The following is an 18,590-nucleotide window of genomic DNA, read 5'->3' as shown; positions in this document are numbered from 1 at the left end:
TTTCGTCCCACCAGTTTCCTACCTAGTGCAGCCTCCTCCTTAACCAAGAACTACTATGTTTTCAGGAGGAGCTTCCCATGAATAAATAATGATTGAAATGAAGATAACCCTTCTTTCAAAAAGTGCTCTAGAAGGACCCTTTATAAACCTTAAAAGTTAAGTTAGAAATGATATATAACCATGGCAGGGGTGGACACAGAAGAGGGCCTCTTGCAAGAACAATATATGGGCTCATTGTAGTCGAATAATGTGTCTGTGGCAGAAGTTGATTGCTGCTTTTGAGGTGGAAGTGGGCCCTCTAACCTCTGAACAGGTTACACCAGTGACTTGTCCACCCGTGAGCAATGGAGCTATTTAATGACTCCAAGTGGAGATAAGTTTATATTTCATTTGATTCGAGTTTCGCCAGATGTACAGATGTGTCCACCCTTACCTTTCCCCAGTTTGTGCTAAGAACTTCAATTTCTCACAATACAAATTCAATACATTATTTCGCCAGGTTAGTAAAACCCTAATAAGGCTGCAATTGACATCATAAGCACTAGATGGCCACATACAAACACATGTACCATAAACATCTCCCAGCAGAATATCTGAAAATTATATATATTATCTTTATTTTTCAAAACTATTGCTTATCTCACTCCAGTCATCTCAAGATATGTGGAGCCAAGAGGAAAGGTTAGGAAGGACACATTCATAAGATAGTTTGGAATCTATCCAAAAGGCATAACACACACACTGCTGTATTATGGATCTGTGCTATGCAGATAACATCCATAATGTGTCAGTGAAGTTGTAATACCAGATACAATCCATGAACAGGTATGGAACAGTTTCTGGAAAAAAAGGAGCCATGTTTTTCTATACCTTAAAATGGATATCCATTTTCAAGCTTCTTCCGTTCTTTGGATTGGACTATGTAAAAATGGTAAAATCAGTGTTATTCATCTTCCTTTACTGCAGCGCTGGCTGTCAACAGCTATCAGCTCAGCAGCTCTGCTGAAGTAGATGGGCATGTGAAACTGATCCCAGTGATTGGCTGCAGTGGTAACATGCGCTATAGTCATGACATCACCGCTGAAATCACCGGGAGCAGCAGCACTGGGGTGGAAGAAGGTGAGTAAAACTGATTTTACAATTTTTCTATAGGGCAAAACTATGGGATGAACAAATTTGAAAACTAAAAAACCCTTTAAAGAAAATAATAGGCTTTAGAATAATTCTCTCATTGTATTCTGCGGGGTTAAAAAAAATGTACAAAGAAAGTCAGTCATCCCGTATATAATTATATTATATTCTTACTTTCCCTTATAATGTATTTAGCATTTGGCACTAAATACTATGAGCTCAGTTTACAGAACTGGAGCTCAGTAGCCTTGAATCAATCAGCTCTTGACCTTGTGTAACTGGCCTTGCTGAAAATTATTAGCCAATCCAAGTGACTGATTGAGGGTTATGTACAGGCGAAGGCCACTACATAACCGGACATACTCTTTCAACTTAAAATATGCTTTACCTTGGTTGACACTAAGAATTTGCTAATCAGTTACATCTTCAACTAGCTTTACCGCTACCAGCCTGACATTATCCAGAACAAAGAAAATAAACCAACTAAATATTAGGATGTAGCAGTAAATCTTTAGTCTTTAGTGATTATGTTATTATTAAGGCCGTTGACCAGTATTATTTGTGGCCACCATCTTTACCCAGAAATTAAAATTTTTCTTCGGAGCTTGGAAGCTAGTCATTTAATTTCACCATTCTCATAGAATGTTACAAGGCAAAACCTCCCAAACATTTGACAAAGTCATCCACATCAAACTACATGAAATTATCTAATTTTAGTTGTTTTGAGTTTCATGACAACTTTTGATCTATATAAAACTTGCATAATTCATATGTATAAATCAAATAGACTCAACTAGGGAAAAAATACCCCATAAAATACAGTATAAGGTCTAGTGACATATGGTTAAAGGTATAGAATGAGGGACTAAGTATAGGGCAAACCAATAAGTAAACACAAAAAAGCCCAGAACAATGATTAATGTTGAAAATGAAACTTTATTTGATCAAAACAGTCATGGCCTAAGCATGTGTCATACTGTAAAGAAAAATTAAAATTCATAAGACATCTTCAGAGAGGGGACATATCGCCCTCACATTGAACATATGGTATTAATTATAGCTGGGGAAAAGAGAGAAACTTATTATAACTAGGGAAGTGAGAGAGAGCTAACACTTCAAATTTTCAATTGAAGTACGGGCCTCCTGCAGTGAACAGGTAATGACCACAGGAGATTTGCTCTCGTAAAGAGACACCAAGACAGTTTGTCAGACCTTGATAAACTGGTGGCAGCCCTGGGATGTGTGTGACCTTCTCCCGTATCCTCCTTGACAATAAGTACAACAGTAAAAATAGGCTTCACAAAGAAAAGGAGAGGACACACAATGAGACATACACTGTCTCATGACATACGGTAAAATGGTGTGAACTAATTGTTAAAAGTAGAACCAACATTGGTAATAAATCTACTTACACACACATAACCATAATTGTCCACTACTGCTAGAATGAGGCCTCCTCCGACATGCGTTTCACCGCAATACCTTTATCTGGGGGTCATATTCCATATGTGAACTATTCCCATGATAATAATAATTAGAAGGATTATGTCATCAGGGTGCTTCTCTCCTTTCTCCACATCTAAATCAAGGGCAACATCAATCGAATCTTGTTTGAAATCCCACAATGGCTTACTGAGTGCATTTTTAATGCACAGGTATAAAATCAAGCTCTTCCTTCTGGTCTGGCCTCACAGTTGTACTGTGCACGACCAGAATGCAGGTGACCACTTATGATGCACGTGTGCGACCCCTTATTATGTGCATGCCCTGAACAACTGTGGTTTTAGACAGTAGCAAAAGGCTTGGTTCTGTACTAGTACCTAGACCCAGAATTTCATTGGTGGATAAGAGATGAGACAACCTGTCAATGAAGCTGTAGGAGAAGTGGTTTAACTCATGGATTCGCTGGACTCTTCTCGACTGTTGATCACCCAATGGACTTTTTTTACCTAATTAATGTACTTTGCATTAAAAATTTGGAGAAAGATTGGCTAGGGACAGGAGGTTGCTTAGAAACTAATAAGGTTTGGAGGAACACCATGTTTATTTCATCAGTATAGACTTTTGGGTGGTCAGATCTTGGTTAGAGGCTCCCATTAAATAAGATTGCAGGGACGATAGGTACATGGATGTAAAATATATGGGTGCAATCGAAAAATTGAGTAGTTGCCCATAGCACCCAAGGTCTCATTTTTCAGAGTCCCTTCAGAAAATTAAAGAAGCAATGATTGATGACTATCATGAGTAACTACTCCACTTTTTCCCTGAACAGGTCTTGATAAAACTTCCCTATTGCGTGTGCATATACAATGAGTCTATGTGCCCACAATGCAGAAATGCTGCATATTTTTTCCACTTCTCCCTGGCAGGAAAAATGCATGCGGATTTTACATGCGTTTTTCCTGCCAGGTAGAAGCGTTTGTCAAGCGTTTTTGCATGTATTTCTGCATGCGGGTTATCAAGTGCTTTTCCAAGCTATTTTAGCATCACTTGGAAAAGTGCTGGACAACTTGGTCACACTATATAAATCCATGCAACCGGCATGTATTTATATAGTGTGACCAAGTAATAGTTAAAAAAAACGAATAAGAATAGTGAAAAATAAAAAACAAAGAATATACTTACTTTCCTATGGCCCATGGTCTCCTTCTCCGCTCCGTCCGGTCTCCCCGGTTTCTCGCGGTGGTGTGAAGGACCTGCGATGACGTCATTGAGTCATGTGACAGGTCACGCGACCACCGATGTCAGCGGTCGCGTCACCTGTCACATGACTCAATAACATCATGTCAGGTCCTCACACCACCGCGAGTCACCCAACACATCGCACGCATCGCTGAGGAGGCCGGGGGACATCAGAAGGTAAGTATAATCTTTATTTTTTATTTTCAATTCTTTTTTTTACAGTTTCTATGGTACCCAGGTCTGGATGAGAGTCTCCTCTCCTCCAGACCTGGGTACCATCTGCACATTGAACCGTGTGATATCTGCTTGTGCAGATGCAGTGATGCGGATGTCATGCGGTCCAATGCAAGTCAATGGCGGCGATTACTCTGCGTGTCTACCAAATTAATGGACATGCTGCGGATTGTTCCGCAATGATAATCCGCAGCGGAAATTTCCGCAGCATGTGCACAGCACATGCGGATTATCATTGGGGACCATGGGGCATGTATTACCAAGCGTTTTTTAAGCGTTTTCGCTGCGGAAATTCCGCGGCAGAAACGCTTGAAAAATACATAGCGGGCACGCAGCCAAATAGTTGGTATTCGCATAGAGTAGCTTTCATCTATGTGCTCTAATGTGCAGCATGGGCATTGTGAAGGCTGTACATCAATAGGCACATTGGATTTACTAAGCTGGAAAAGAATTTCTACGTTAGTTGATGGCATGTAGACTATTTTGGGAAATCTTGAGCTGGTGGAAATGTAATTAAAGATATTGGCTTCTACTGAACACGGGAAATGCTGTTTTTAAGGCATGGTGCCCAAAAAATAGTTCTTGCTTCAAATACTTGGCTGCTGGGATATGGAAGAAAAAATATGTTATTTTCTGACTAGAATCCCAAACGCCAGACAAGGATTTACACCTACTGCCACCTTAGGTCATTTTGTTCTGTATCTTCCAATCACTTAAAGGTACACTTATTATGTCTAATTTATGGGCTGGGCAGGATGGCTCACAATACATTGCCCCACATACAAATAATAATTTTTGCAGCGTTACCTTATGACCCATGTACATGATCCGGCCGCAGCCCATTGGTGGTCATTTACTGTCTTGTTTCCACAGTCTATCGATAATATGATCGTTCTGTATGCACAGAATATCATGTTATTGGCAGCACATCACCTCTTTAGCTTGATGTACAGCTTATAACAATGATTTTTCAGCTTGCCAGCCTGTTTAGATGGGTCAATAATTGGGAAGCAGCTTTCCTACAAACCTTCGTTCCTGATTATCGGCCCTATAAGCTCTATAGATGGAAGTTTATTAGTGAAATGTCGGAAAGATCTTGGCTTTGCAGCTTAGCTCAGCTGGCATGCATAGTCATTAAGCTGCAATACCAGACACAACCCATAGACAAGTTGGGTCCTCCGTGACAAGCAGAACATGGTAGTCTTCACTTTTGTGTCTAGCATTTTTGGACCAGGACTTACTGTGGTCTAGTTTTTGAAGTCCATACAGGGCCCTCAATCATAGCTATGACTGAGGGTCATGTATTGGTTTGAGGCTTTTGCACGGGTCCCAATCATACTTTGCTCCATTCCATACTATGACACAAGGTAATTCCTATGCTTTATATTTTTTCTAAGCCTTCTATTGATACATACAGAGATAGAACCAGGTTGCACATAACTTTTCAGACTGACTGTTAGGAATAAATCCAACTGCTGTGTAACATCTTAGTGCAGTCCATGGTCCACCATAATCATTAGGATACCTTACCTACATTGAATGGGACCCAGTGTGTCTCCATTATTTCCCTATTATGATAGACACCCTATCACCTCTTCTATAGTGCCATTGTAGTATTTTTTTCATCCCAAACTTTTTAGATGATTTGTTTCTATGCTGTATATTTATATTATGTTGAATAAAATTTATTATCTTCTTATAAAACTGATCCCACAGTTTGTCTTCATTCCTGCTGGTTTTCAATGAAATACCATAATGTTGTATCGCCAGTTTGGTGACATAGATTTGGGAATGTTTTGCTCTTTGGTTCTTCATTTAATTTGGGATTGATTTCACTCTTCAAGTGATATCTTTATAGGTTTATATGGTAGTCTTCACTTTTGTGCCTAGCATTTTTGGACCAGGGCTTATTGTGGTCTAGTGTTTGAAGTCCATATAGGGCCCTCAATCATAGCTATGACTAAGGGTCATGTATTGGTTTGAAATGCGTTGGAAAAGTGTTTCTTTTCATTTTTATTTATTTTTGAGATTCTAGAGTCGTCAAAAAAATATGTTGTTTTTTTTAATTTTTCAATTGTGGATGCTGAAATTATCTACTTTACCTCATTCACAACCTGGGAACTGGCACATACCTTTGTCTGTGCACTGCATCCAACAAGCTATTTTTGTAACCTTGAAGTGGTGAATTGATGAACTTTATCTTACCAGGGCCTTATGACTTCATAACGTAGTGGCGCAATGTGTTTCATAATGTTGCATGAAGCCTAGTGTTTGGCGCCTCAGTCAACATTATGATGTTGGGGGGCTCGGTAAGCATGAGATGCACCAATAATGACAGGCCATAGATTCCAGATTCAGAAAAGAAGACTGTCCTATTCCAACTGGCCATAGGCTACACCAGATGCTGGACCAGGGCAGACCGAAAAATTTTGCATCACTCCAGTTCCCCATTCTTTCCCAGTATCTTAATACCATGGCCAAAGAAGAGTGACTAGTTGACGCATCCCTAGGTATCCAGCACCCATTGCATATGACACCTCAGCCGCCAACGAGCTACAACCTTGCTCCTTAGAGCATCTACTTCTCTTATTCTAATGTCTTCTAATGTAAGCTTGTGATTTTGTCTGAAGAGCTGAGGATGCATTCATTAATTGATGCTCTTGTTAGCAGATCGAAATTCTGGCACTCTACCATCTTCAATATTAGCTTTGTAATTTCCCAACAGAAGGATTCTCTGTGTGTTTTGAGATACAATTATTCAGGTTTATTCTCTGTATTTATACTTGGACTAACAGAACAGTTCCCAGAAAGTGGGTTCCTCAAAAATCACATTAATACCGTATTAAAACTGCAAAATGCTTACACCATACGCAATATTTTAATGAGAAAAGAATCGTTCTTCCCGGCAGGACAAGAGTAATTTTGGTGGAGATAAACAGCAACTTATGTAACCCTAGTGGGATTATCATCTAAACATTAACATACATTAGTGGTAGCATCCGTGAGCTTCATCAGTATAATAAATGACTGACCTAGTAATATTAAAGATGATCAAAACTTAAAGGATATCAAGTATGTATACCTTTTGCAATGAATTTTTTTATTGCTCATTTGCCTCCTAAATGCAAAGTTAAGCAACTTTCTAAATAGTCTTCATTAAAAATTTTCCAAGACCTTTATATAGCTCCTGCTTCCCTTTCTGATAACTCTCTGCTTTCCCCTCCTTTCTTTCAGTGTTAGTGATAGCAGGATGTATAGGGCTGTATATGGATTTGCAATGGAGAGGGGAGAAAGCATCTTCGAAGGCAGATAAAACAGGATGTAGATGAGGAGGAAATAAGTGCAGTACTGGAACTATGCTGATAGACGAAAACAAGCGAAGACAGCAGCCCCTTGGATACACACAGACCTCACTTACAGCCTATATTACTGAGAGAGACACATCCAGCCTATAATACTGAGAGAGACACTCCTACAGTAGTAAGGTCTGAAACTTGGATCAGGTTGCAAACTGCATATCAGGGGGTCTTAGAAGTCTTAGAATGAATGAATGAATGAATGAATGAATACTGCTGACCAAAACTTAATACAATTTTAGTAACTAAAGTTAACTGCTAACATACTGTATATAAAAAATAAAATGAAAACTGCCTCAAAAACCACACCCTGAGAGTTGTGGTGAATGACTACTATTCTGAATGTTCTCCGCTTATAAATGGTGAACACCAAGGTTCAGTGCTGGGTTCACAATTAATTAACTTATGTATTAATTATATAGAAGATGGGAGTAATAGTGTTGTGTCTGTTTTTGCAGATGACACCAATTTAAGTAGTTTAGTGCAGTCTATGGTGAGTGTTCATAAGCTACAGGCTGACTCGGACAAACAGAGTTTGGGCATCTATTTGGCAGCTGAGGTATAATGTGGATAAATATAAAATTATGCAGCTGGACACTAATAACCTGAGAGCACAATATGTTTGAGGGGAAGTAAAACTAGGAGAGTCACTTGTAGAGAAGGGTCTGGTGTTCTTTCTTGATCACAAACTACAGTTAGGTCCATATATATTTGGACAGAGACAACATTTTTCTAATTTTGGTTCTAGACATTACCACAATGAATTTTAACCAAAACAATGCAGATGCAGTTGAAGTTCAGACTTTCAGCTTTCATTTGAGGGTATCCACATTAAAATTGGATGAAGGGTTTAGGAGTTTCAGCTCCTTAACATGTGCCACCCTGTTTTTAAAGGGACCAAAAGTAATTGGACAAATTAAATAATTGTAAATAAAATGTTCATTTCTAGTACTTGGTTGAAAACCTTTTGTTGGCACTGACTAACTGAAATCTTGAACTCATGGACATCACTAGACGCTGTGTTTCCTCCATTTTGATGCTCTGCCAGGCCTTCACTGTGGTAGTTTTCAGTTGCTGTTTGTTTGTGGGCCTTTCTGTCTGAAGTTTAGTCTTTAACTAGTGAAATGCATGCTCAATTGGGTTGAGATCAAGTGACTGACTTGGCCATTCAAGAATATTCCACTTCTTTGTTTTAATAAACTCCTGGGTTGCTTTGGCTTTATGTTTTGGGTCATTGTCCATCTGTAGTATGAAACGACGACCAATCAGTTTGGCTGCATTTGGCTGGATCTGAGCACACAGAATGGCTCTGAATACATCAGAATTCATTTGGCTGCTTCTGTCCTGTGTCACATCATCAATAAACACTAGTGACCCAGTGCCACTGGCAGCCATGCATGCCCAAGCCATCACACTGCCTCCGCCGTGTTTTACAGATGATGTGGTATGCTTTGGATCATGAGCTGTACCACGCCTTCGCCATACTTTTCTCTTTCCATCATTCTGGTAGAGGTTGATCTTGGTTTTATCTGTCCAAAGAATGTTCTTCCAGATCTGTGCTGGCTTTTTTATATGTTTTTTAGCAAAGTCCAGTCTAGCCTTTTTATTCTTGATGCTTATGAGTGGCTTGCACCGTGCAGTGAACCCTCTGTATTTACTTTCATGCAGTCTTCTCTTTATGGTAGATTTGGATATTGATATGCCTACCTCCTGGAGAGTGTTGTTCACTTGGTTGGCTGTTGTGAAGCGGTTTCTCTTCACCATGGAGATTATTCTGCCATCATCCACCACTGTTGTCTTCCGTAGGCGCCCAGGTCTTTTTGTATTGATGAGTTCACCAGTGCTTTCTTTCTTTCTCAGGATGTACCAAACTGTAGATTTTGCCACTCCTAATATTGTAGCAATTTCTCGGAAGGGTTTTTTCTGTTTTTGCAGCTTAAGGATGGCTTGTTACACCTGCATGGAGAGCTCCTTTGACCGCATGTTTACTTCACAGCAAAACCTTCCAAATGCAAGCACCACACCTCAAATCAACTCCAGGCCTTTTATCTGCTTAATTGAGAATGACATAACGAAGGAATTGCCCACACCTGTCCATGAAATAGCCTTGGAGTCAATTGTCCAATTACTTTTGGTCCCTTTAAAAACAGGGTGGCACATGTTAAGGAGCTGAAACTCCTAAACCCTTCATCTAATTTTAATGTGGATACCCTCAAATGAAAGCTGAAAGTCTGAACTTCAACTGCATCTGAATTGTTTTGTTTAAAATTCATTGTGGTAATGTCTAGAACCAAAATTAGAAAAATGTTGTCTCTGTCCAAATATATATGGACCTAACTGTCCATAACAGCATGTCATGTCAATCAGCAGCTTCTATAGTCAGTAGGATATTATTCTATATTAAAAAAGGAAATGTACCCCCCTGGACAGTGACGTAATGCTACCATTTTACAAAATGCTAGTGCGATCTTGTCTGGAATATGCAGCTTTGTTTTGGGCACCAATTCATAGAAAGGAGGCCCTGGAGTTAAAAAAGTCACAAAAAAGAACTTAAAAACTGGAAAGGGACATGGAGGATCTTATTTATGAGGAAATACTAAAATAATTCAATTTATTTTGCCTGAAAATGATATGTCTAATTGGGGGCATGATAAAATTTTACATAAATAACCCATACAAAAAATATGATCAAAAGTTGTTTCATGTAAAACCCCCTCTAAGACAAGGGGGTATTCCCTCCGTCTAGAGAAAACAAAGTTCAAGGATTCTTAACAGTGAGGTCTATTAATTTATGGAACAGCCAACATCAGGAGCTGGTCACATGGGGAACCGTCAGTGGTTTTAAAAAAAACATAAATAATGATCTTAATGTATACCATTCTTGTTTTGGATGTTGATCTAGTTGACCGACAATTGGGATCAGGAGAGAAAAACTAGGTCTTTTAGGATAGACTGGATTATATAAGTCCCCTGCCCCCTGTCTGCCCCCTGTCTGCTACTCACCTGCTGCCACCTTCATCCTTGCCAAATGCAGAAGGGAAAGTGATAGCTTTTAGAAATATTTTTATTGCACCAAAAAGTGGTTGTCACTAGCCATGCCAGTTCATCCGGTGGCCTTTAGGTTCATTTAACGCCATTACAGAAATGTGTGGTATTTTATTATTTATTACGGAATACAGCCCTAGACACATTGCTTACAGGGAATAATACTGTGCTGTGCAGAGACATGGAGAAGGGGTCCATTTCATGGGACAGTATGGACTCTGAGTAGCTCTTCTAGTTTCTCTCGACAAGACTGTAAAACTAAAAAAGTTGAAGCATATTTTTAAAATAGGCAAGCGAAGCAATTGGAGTCCAACCCCTGAGGCTATAACAATCAGCAGAACAATGGGGCCTCAAATCTTTTAAAGTTTTTTGAGGGTACTGTATAGAAATAATCTAAAAGGTTACGGTGGAATTTGAATTCTACTCAACTTTTGCAAAAATACGCATTCGTCAAAATGTGTATTTTTTGTAATTCGCTTCCCCTTGGATTTGGTTTTCCTGAATCGTAAAAGTCCATGAAAATGTTAAAAAAAATCATCAACTCACTACTCACCTCTCCCACTCCTCACCTTCACTCATCTTGTCCTCTCCACCTCTTCAAATCGCCATCATGATCGATGAAATACCCAGGCCTCTCACGTTGGGCCAGGGCTTCTGGCTTTGTTGAGGACTTGAGAGTGTTTTGCGCATGCAAGCAAGGTTACGGCCAAAGGTGTTATGTCATTATGCTGTGACGTTGAGTTACGCAAAACTCTCCCAGGCTTCATCAAAGCCGGATGTCGGGGACCAGAGTGAGGAACTAGGGATTTTGAGCTCAAGCTGTGGTGTTCTAAAAAAGGCAGCAGGGACCAAATGGGTGACTGTGAGGAGCAGAGGGCCGGAGAGATGAGCCATGAGGTGAGTTTAAGGATTTTTTGCATTTTTTACATATTACATTAATACGTTCTTGGTACTGGACATTGAATTCGCAGAGAATAACTTCTTCTCGAATCAAATTTCCCAGGCAAAAAACGCATGAACAGGAGAATCCAATTTTTGCCTGATTCTCTTATGTCTAGTACTGTACATGTACAAATATGGTTATGCCTGGTACTGCAGTTCAGTTCCATTATTATTTAAAGTCCGTGCCCGCATGGTATACTTATCCAATCCTTTAGATCTAGCACAGATTGGGTAATATTGTTTGACTTTTGGAACAAATCAACTTATGGAGCTAATTTGGGGGTTTGGTTTTGTCCATCTGCCGTATATTAAATCACAAACCCGGATTTTAAATTGTAATCTAAAAGAAATTATTTATGACTAAGAAAAACCTCAAACATACATCTAAAATTGGAATGAAGCAGATCTATAATTCAGAAGTTGCCCTTACTATAAAATTCAAAGACTGCTGCTAAAAGCATTCCTTTTCTACCAAAAGCTTTCATAAGTTATATCAGCCACTCGATAAAATCTGGAAGACGGCAATTCTACACTATGGCCCATATGCTAAAAGCTTCAAAGTGGATTCATTGTGCAGATCCTGGTACCGGCCGTGTAGAAATACAAGTGATATTCTGCAAGTGACAGCAAATTATCTCATCCAGCATGGAAATACAAAACATTTTCTTGTTATATTGGAATTGAGCTAAACAGCGGGATCCTCTACGGGAAGTTAATGTGTCTTAAAAAAAAATGAAGTCAACAAATCTTTTTTTATCAAAGTCTCCAGGGAAGAAATTGTGATTTGTTTTCTTTGGTAAATATATTCTGCTCTTAGGCACTTGACTTGCATTTGTTTATTTCGATATTTATTTTCATACATGGTAAACTATGAATTTGTATTGCATTACAGGGGGCCCTGAAAATTAATTTGATTTTTGTATAGGACCTAATAAGTATTCGGCACCGTTATTTTTTTTATTGCTCCAGTGCATTGAAAATATACACCTGCGGATTTTATGTTTTGTGTATACAGCTCATATGGAGACCTACAGTATATTTCTCCATGGCTACAGACTACAAGTTTGTCTTGCACAGCTTGTTCGTGCAGCCATCTATTGTACCCTACTTAGATGATAGTGTAAAATCTAGATAATCAAGAAGTAAGGTTCTCAAGGAAGGAGTACGACCGGAAGATCGGACTACACAGTATAGTTTGCAATTCAAAGAAAGTAGGTTGATTTTTCACCAAAATTGGTAACCTTAGGGTATGTGCGCATGGTGCGGATTTGCTGCGGTTTTGACGCTGCGTTTTTATGCAGCATCAAAACTGCAGCGGCCAGATGTTACAGCAAAGTGGATGGGATTTCTAGAAATCCCATGCGCACTATGCGTTTTTGTGCACCCCGCGGAAACTGACATGAGGTGCGTCTTTCCAGACCACAGCATGTCAATTTCTCTTGCGGAAACGCATACTGACTTGCGTTAGATGAGGAAAATCCGCATGCGTAAGAACCACATGCATGTTTCAATAGAGTTTCCGCGTCGGAAACACACAAAGACGCTACACGATGATCAATAGAGTTTGTTTAAAAAAACCCTATACTCTGAAACTCTGCAAATTTCAACATGAATAGATTGAAAAACGGATCAAAAAACGCATGCGGCAAAACCGCATGTAAAAACCGCACTAAAAGCTGCAATTAACCTAATTTGCATATTAGGTGCGGAAATGGTGCAGAAATTCTGCAGCATCAAAACCGTACAAATCCGCACCTACTCTTAGAGGTTCATTGGACTTCTTAGGAGCTGTATAACAAAAATGGTATTTTTTTAAAAAAAATTTAATTAAAACAGACCACCCAAAAAATAAACATAAAGAGGATCTAGTGTTATGGATGAACATGCTTGAGGTGTACAACAATAGATGTCCAGTGGTGATTGCACTAAAAAGACTGGGAACTCAGCCAGATACTACTAGTTTGCCTGTGAAATTAACTCATTTAGCGAAAGATCGAGATCGAAAGGTATAAACACAATATAAACAACAAGATCAGTAGTGAATGACCACAATGTATTTCGTGGAGAACCTCAAGATGCATTGGGGCTTCTACAGTTGAGGAAGATGCAACATCAATAAAGACAGAAGTAATACAAGGCAATAGTACATGGGTGTATGGTTGGTGTTGATTGTGGCAACATCACAATCTTTTGAAGGGAATCTGTCACCATGTTTTTGCTATGCCATCTGACAGCAGCATGATGATGAAAGAGACCCTGATTCCAGCGATGTACCTCTTACTGGGCAGCTTGCTGAAGTTTTAATAAAATCAGTTTTATCTGCTGCAGATCTACCAGTTCTCTGAATTCTGACCTCTGTATAACCCCTCCCACACAACTGATTGACAGCTTTCTGTGTGCACTGTGCATAGGCAGAAACCTGCCAATTACTGGTGGGAGGCAAGGTTATACAGAGCTAGTAAATATGGGGGACTGTATAGCAGCAGGTTTATTAATTCTATAGTGATAATCTCCTGATGATAAAACTGTGATTTTATTAAAATTGCAGTAAATAGCCCAGTAAGTGACACATGGTTGCAATATTGCTTTCTGTCTCCACATTATGCTGCTCTCAAATTAGGTGACACAATTCTGGTTACAGTTTCCCTTTAAGCAAGTCTTCCCAAGAAATTAATAAGATTCAGGAAAATACCAAGCAGTTGATTTCCTGCCACGGGGGCACTGTTCGTGGTAACCAGGCAGATCGAAAATGGTGACCACGAATATGCTTGAGGCTAGCTACTCTGTTTTTCAGGTCCCAGGTGTTGCCCTGGCCTTCACTCCTTAACACCTATGAAGGGATCTGGACTTACACAGGGGTCACTGGGATGGGGCCACGGAGTCAGCTGCTGGTTAATGCCTCAAGTTGTCGAGAAGGATAGACAGGTAGCTAGGTCAGAACCAGGATATAAGGAAGTTACAAAATCACTGGGCAGGAGAAAAGTCAATAAACTAACCGAGGTCAGGGAACAGGATAAATCAGGATGAAACAACAGATGTACAGAACCCAGGTAAAACCAGGTGGAACAAACACTGACTGACAGTGGGAACTGACTCTCAGGTTCATATAATGAGCAACCCCACCCAGTTCTGACAGCAGAAAGAAACCCAAACTAACAGGTTTTACCCCATAGCTTCTTGACTTGCCAGAGCCACATGTTCCAGGAATAAAATAGAATTTATGCTGTCATGCATCAACCGCAACAATGGCGTGACGCCTCTTGGTTGCCAAAGCCGAATCCGGAACGAATGTTACTTTTACGATTCCTTGCAATAGTATGAACCAACTTAAAAGGCGAATATTATGTTCCTCAGCCACTATCCAGTAGTTTTTGGGCAATTTCTATATTTTATGGTTTGTTTCTATTGCTTTTCGATTGTATATATTTATTGTTCTAATTTGTTTTACAGCAAAGGCTACACAGATATTGTTAAGATTCCAGAAGGAGCAACCCACATAAAAGTGAAACAGTACAAGGCCAAAGACCAGACTAAGTTTACTGCTTACCTAGCATTAAAAAAGAAGACTGGAGAATACATCATTAATGGAAAATATATGATATCCACTTCAGAAAACATTATTGAAATGAATAGCTTTGCCATGAACTACAGTGGCTGGAGCCATGCCGAGGATTCATTTCACAGTATGGGGCATTCCTCAATAAAGGAAGTTTTAATTATACAGATTCTTGCTACAGATATTAGTAGACCAATTGATGTTCGTTATAGTTTCTTTGTCCCATCAAAACAAGCTTCTTCTCCAAACAGCATAAACAATAATGTAGTTCCTCAAAGTTCCCAACCTCAGTGGGTGACTGGTCCTTGGTTATCATGCTCTAGAACATGTGACACTGGATGGCACACCAGAACTGTTCAATGCCAAGATGGACTAGGAAAATTAGCTAAAGGATGTCTACTTTCTCAAAGACCCTCAGCTTTTAAACAATGCTTACTGAAAAAATGTTAGCCATGGGATGGACATCAACTCCAACGACACAGTTTTTGCTGTGTAAACGTAGATCTAGCAGTCAAAGATGGTTAAGGTTTGGTTTGAGCTCAACCAATATAACTTAAGGGCTGTACCAAATTTGAGCCTCCGTGAAGATACTCTTTGTGACATGGGCTCTGCAACCAACCTTAAAAGGTGGAAAGGGAGTTCTTTAATAAACCACATTTTTTAGGTGATGGGGTGGATGCCGGCTTCATTAACGTCTTGTTTGCATCACCTACCTCTCAAGATGAAAGTCTTCAGGAACATCTGCAAAATTAAACTTGTGGACGGCATGTCGTAGGTTATATTTGTGGTGTTTTGTACATACGTGTCATTAGATGTGTCACTTTATATATCACTCGCTTCTTACGAACAGTGATTGACCAAAGTAGATCTACAGCTACTTGTCTTCAAATGTTTCAAAAACAGCTGTGGATATTTACTGGAAACAAACAAAAAACAAGGTTTGCTGGTGATTATCAGCCTGATATTGTAACTTTCAACATTTTTTTTCTGACGAATCAACATTTTATTTTAGAACGTGTGATATTTCAATGGCCTTTGTTTACATATCAGACCAACCTATCGAAATGTAAGGTACCGGTATGCATTTCGGCCAAAAACGAAAAATTCAAGGGCATTGAAAGTTTAGATTTGATATAAAATTGTCTGGTTATTTGACATTACCTTTATCTGGAGGAGGTATTTTTTCTATGCAAAGGTTAATATTCTGTGTAAACATGGCAAGAGGTAGTAAAAAAGAAGATTAAGAAAAAAGAAAAGCAAGATAAGTACGGTAATAGATTTTTGATTAAGGGGTCCAGTTGACAACTGGGACTAACCCCAAAAGCCTGCGATACAATGATCCCACAGACAGTGCGTTTCTCCATATAATGATCTTACAAATATTAGAAGGTGCTACCAATTATTTGCAGAGGCATATAGATGGAGGACATAATTGTAAAGATAAAAGATTACTAGGTTCCAGAATTTAAATTTAAACTTTTGTTTATTAAGTTCAGTATTACCTCTATCATACATTTTCCATCTTTACCCATTAGGTAAAAAGTATTTTCATTCGCTCAACTTTTCAAATACTAAAACTCAATTTGTTGGCTGCCTGACCAATTAAAACTAAAATTTAAAGACATTTCTTTTGGCAAAGTCACATATGATATCAAGGAATATGTTCCACACGGGGCTCATCAAAAAGGTGCCACAGCTCAGGTTGGCTTCCCCATGAGAAATGTGAACCAATACATAGCTGTAACATTCGACAGGCGCCGTGAATGTAGACAAAAAGGTGTTGACCCAAATGTCATTATCTTCTATGTGAGAATATATATATATATATATATATATATATATATATATATATATATATATATATATATTTTAGGAAAATTAGATTCTTGTTCTCGTAAAAAAAAGCAAAAACAATCACAACAAAAAAAAATTTGTAAACTAAAAGAGATTTCTTAATCCTAACTATATTGATTATGTACTAAGAGAAAAAAAATCAATGCATAGTGTATACAAATGGCAGTGAGCGTTGTATAAAGTGTCCTCGACAGGATCATTTTTCTCAATGACAAGGACATTGTTCTTAGATTTGGAGGTTTCCAGTTACCAAAGGCTTATTAAAAGACTGCAGCCTCATAGTCGGTAAAAGAAAAAAAAAATAACATCTCAAATACCAACTTTCAATGTGGCTTCATTCACTTACTTTGTGCAAAATATATGTAAAAGTAATAATAAAAAAAAAAAGAAAAAGAAAAGAACAAAATATATACAAAAGGCAAAAAAGGAGAAAAATGGCCAAATAATGAATTAGGCTTTATTTTTGTTCTAAATATTCTATTTTTATGTAATAATGTATGTACTGACAGTTTTAATTTGGCAATTTAAAAATATAGAATATATTTTATTTTTTCAAGTGAAAAAAAAAGTCCCTATATCATATCTTCCAATTTATATATTTTTTTTTTCAAATAAGTTGAGAAATTATACATATGAGACTTCTAATTTACCTAAAGAATCCTATCTTACAGCTTGGCTGTAACTCTCCTTTGGCAATGCGGCACTGAAAAAAAAAAAAAAAAAAGAAAAAATAATTTATTGTTTGTACAACTCGTATGTGAAAATACATATGTAATGATTTTATTTATTTTTTTATTTAAGGCAAAAATACCTATTGTACAAGTTTTGTATTTAACATGTTTTACTCTCGTCATTTTTTTTCCTATTTATGCTTCCTGTGTGTTAATAGTACACTTTATGAGTTTACATTATGTGCGGCGCTGGTTGCTTTTTATGTTTTCTATGTTTTACAAAAACCATTCAATATAAGATAAATGTACATATACATATACTGTAAATAATATATAGAAATATATTCTCTTTATAGGACTATATTCTGACACCAGCTTGTTTTGCCTTTCAAAGAAAAATTGTAAAAAAATAGCATTTTTGTTTTATCTTTTTTCATTATTTTTGTTGACAGGCAATGGTCTACACACACTGCTGAACAAAATGTACTTTTTGTAGTCTTATGAAATTCAGGTCAAACTAAGTTCAATTAGTATAAACTACACATAAAAAAACTTTAATGGAAACTTTCAGTTTTTGAGTTTTTTTTCCCAATGTTGATGATTTTTTAAGTACAGGGCGCAAAATCTACTGTATGACATGAAAGACTTTGGTTGCCTTTAAAGTTATATGGTAAAATATGAATGACTATCCTAAACCAGACAACCACCAATCTAGTATTGACACAGAAATAGGACTATAGATTTGAGGTTCCGCTGTATTTCAAGGACCAAGCTTGGAAGAACTTCAGGTCTTCTGTTTGGCCTTTGAAGAGCTTGGTCATGATAACATCTAGGATTGGTGGGATTTTTAGAGCTGGTCACCATGACGGCTTCTTTGGCTTAAATGAGCATAATCAAAAAATAATGATGGTTCTTCAAGAAACCTGACGATGAGTTGTGTTTTCTATTGTAGCTTTTCTCCATTGAAGTGATTTGGTTGAGAAGCAAAAACACTCACAATGTGTGGACAGTTGTGGCTCTGATTTTAGAGGAAAGCAGCTATGCTTTTCTACACCTTAAAAGGGTGACCAAAAAAATAAAGACCTTCGACTAGTTTAAAAATATTCAACCCTCACCAAT

At 38.1% G+C, this 18,590-nt stretch overlaps 1 protein-coding gene across 1 annotated transcript in view; it reads left to right on the top strand.

Annotated features, from left to right (window-relative positions):
* The window catches only part of ADAMTS5 (ADAM metallopeptidase with thrombospondin type 1 motif 5), a 171,046-nt gene extending 153,848 nt beyond the window's left edge, over positions 1 to 17,198 (top strand). Inside the window, exon 8 of the mRNA XM_073668294.1 lies at positions 14,841 to 17,198. Within this exon, the coding sequence (XP_073524395.1) occupies positions 14,841 to 15,396 (556 nt within the window). The 3' untranslated portion in view covers positions 15,397 to 17,198. The remainder of the gene's footprint in view (positions 1 to 14,840) is intronic.
* Positions 17,199 to 18,590: the final 1,392 nt, after the last annotated feature.

Source organism: Phyllobates terribilis, unplaced genomic scaffold, assembly GCF_046119375.1.
Source record: "Phyllobates terribilis strain yellow unplaced genomic scaffold, ASM4611937v1 Scaffold_2__4_contigs__length_985480577, whole genome shotgun sequence".
Classification (NCBI taxonomy): Eukaryota; Metazoa; Chordata; class Amphibia; order Anura; family Dendrobatidae; genus Phyllobates; species Phyllobates terribilis.
This window is presented reverse-complemented; position numbering and strand designations above follow the sequence as displayed.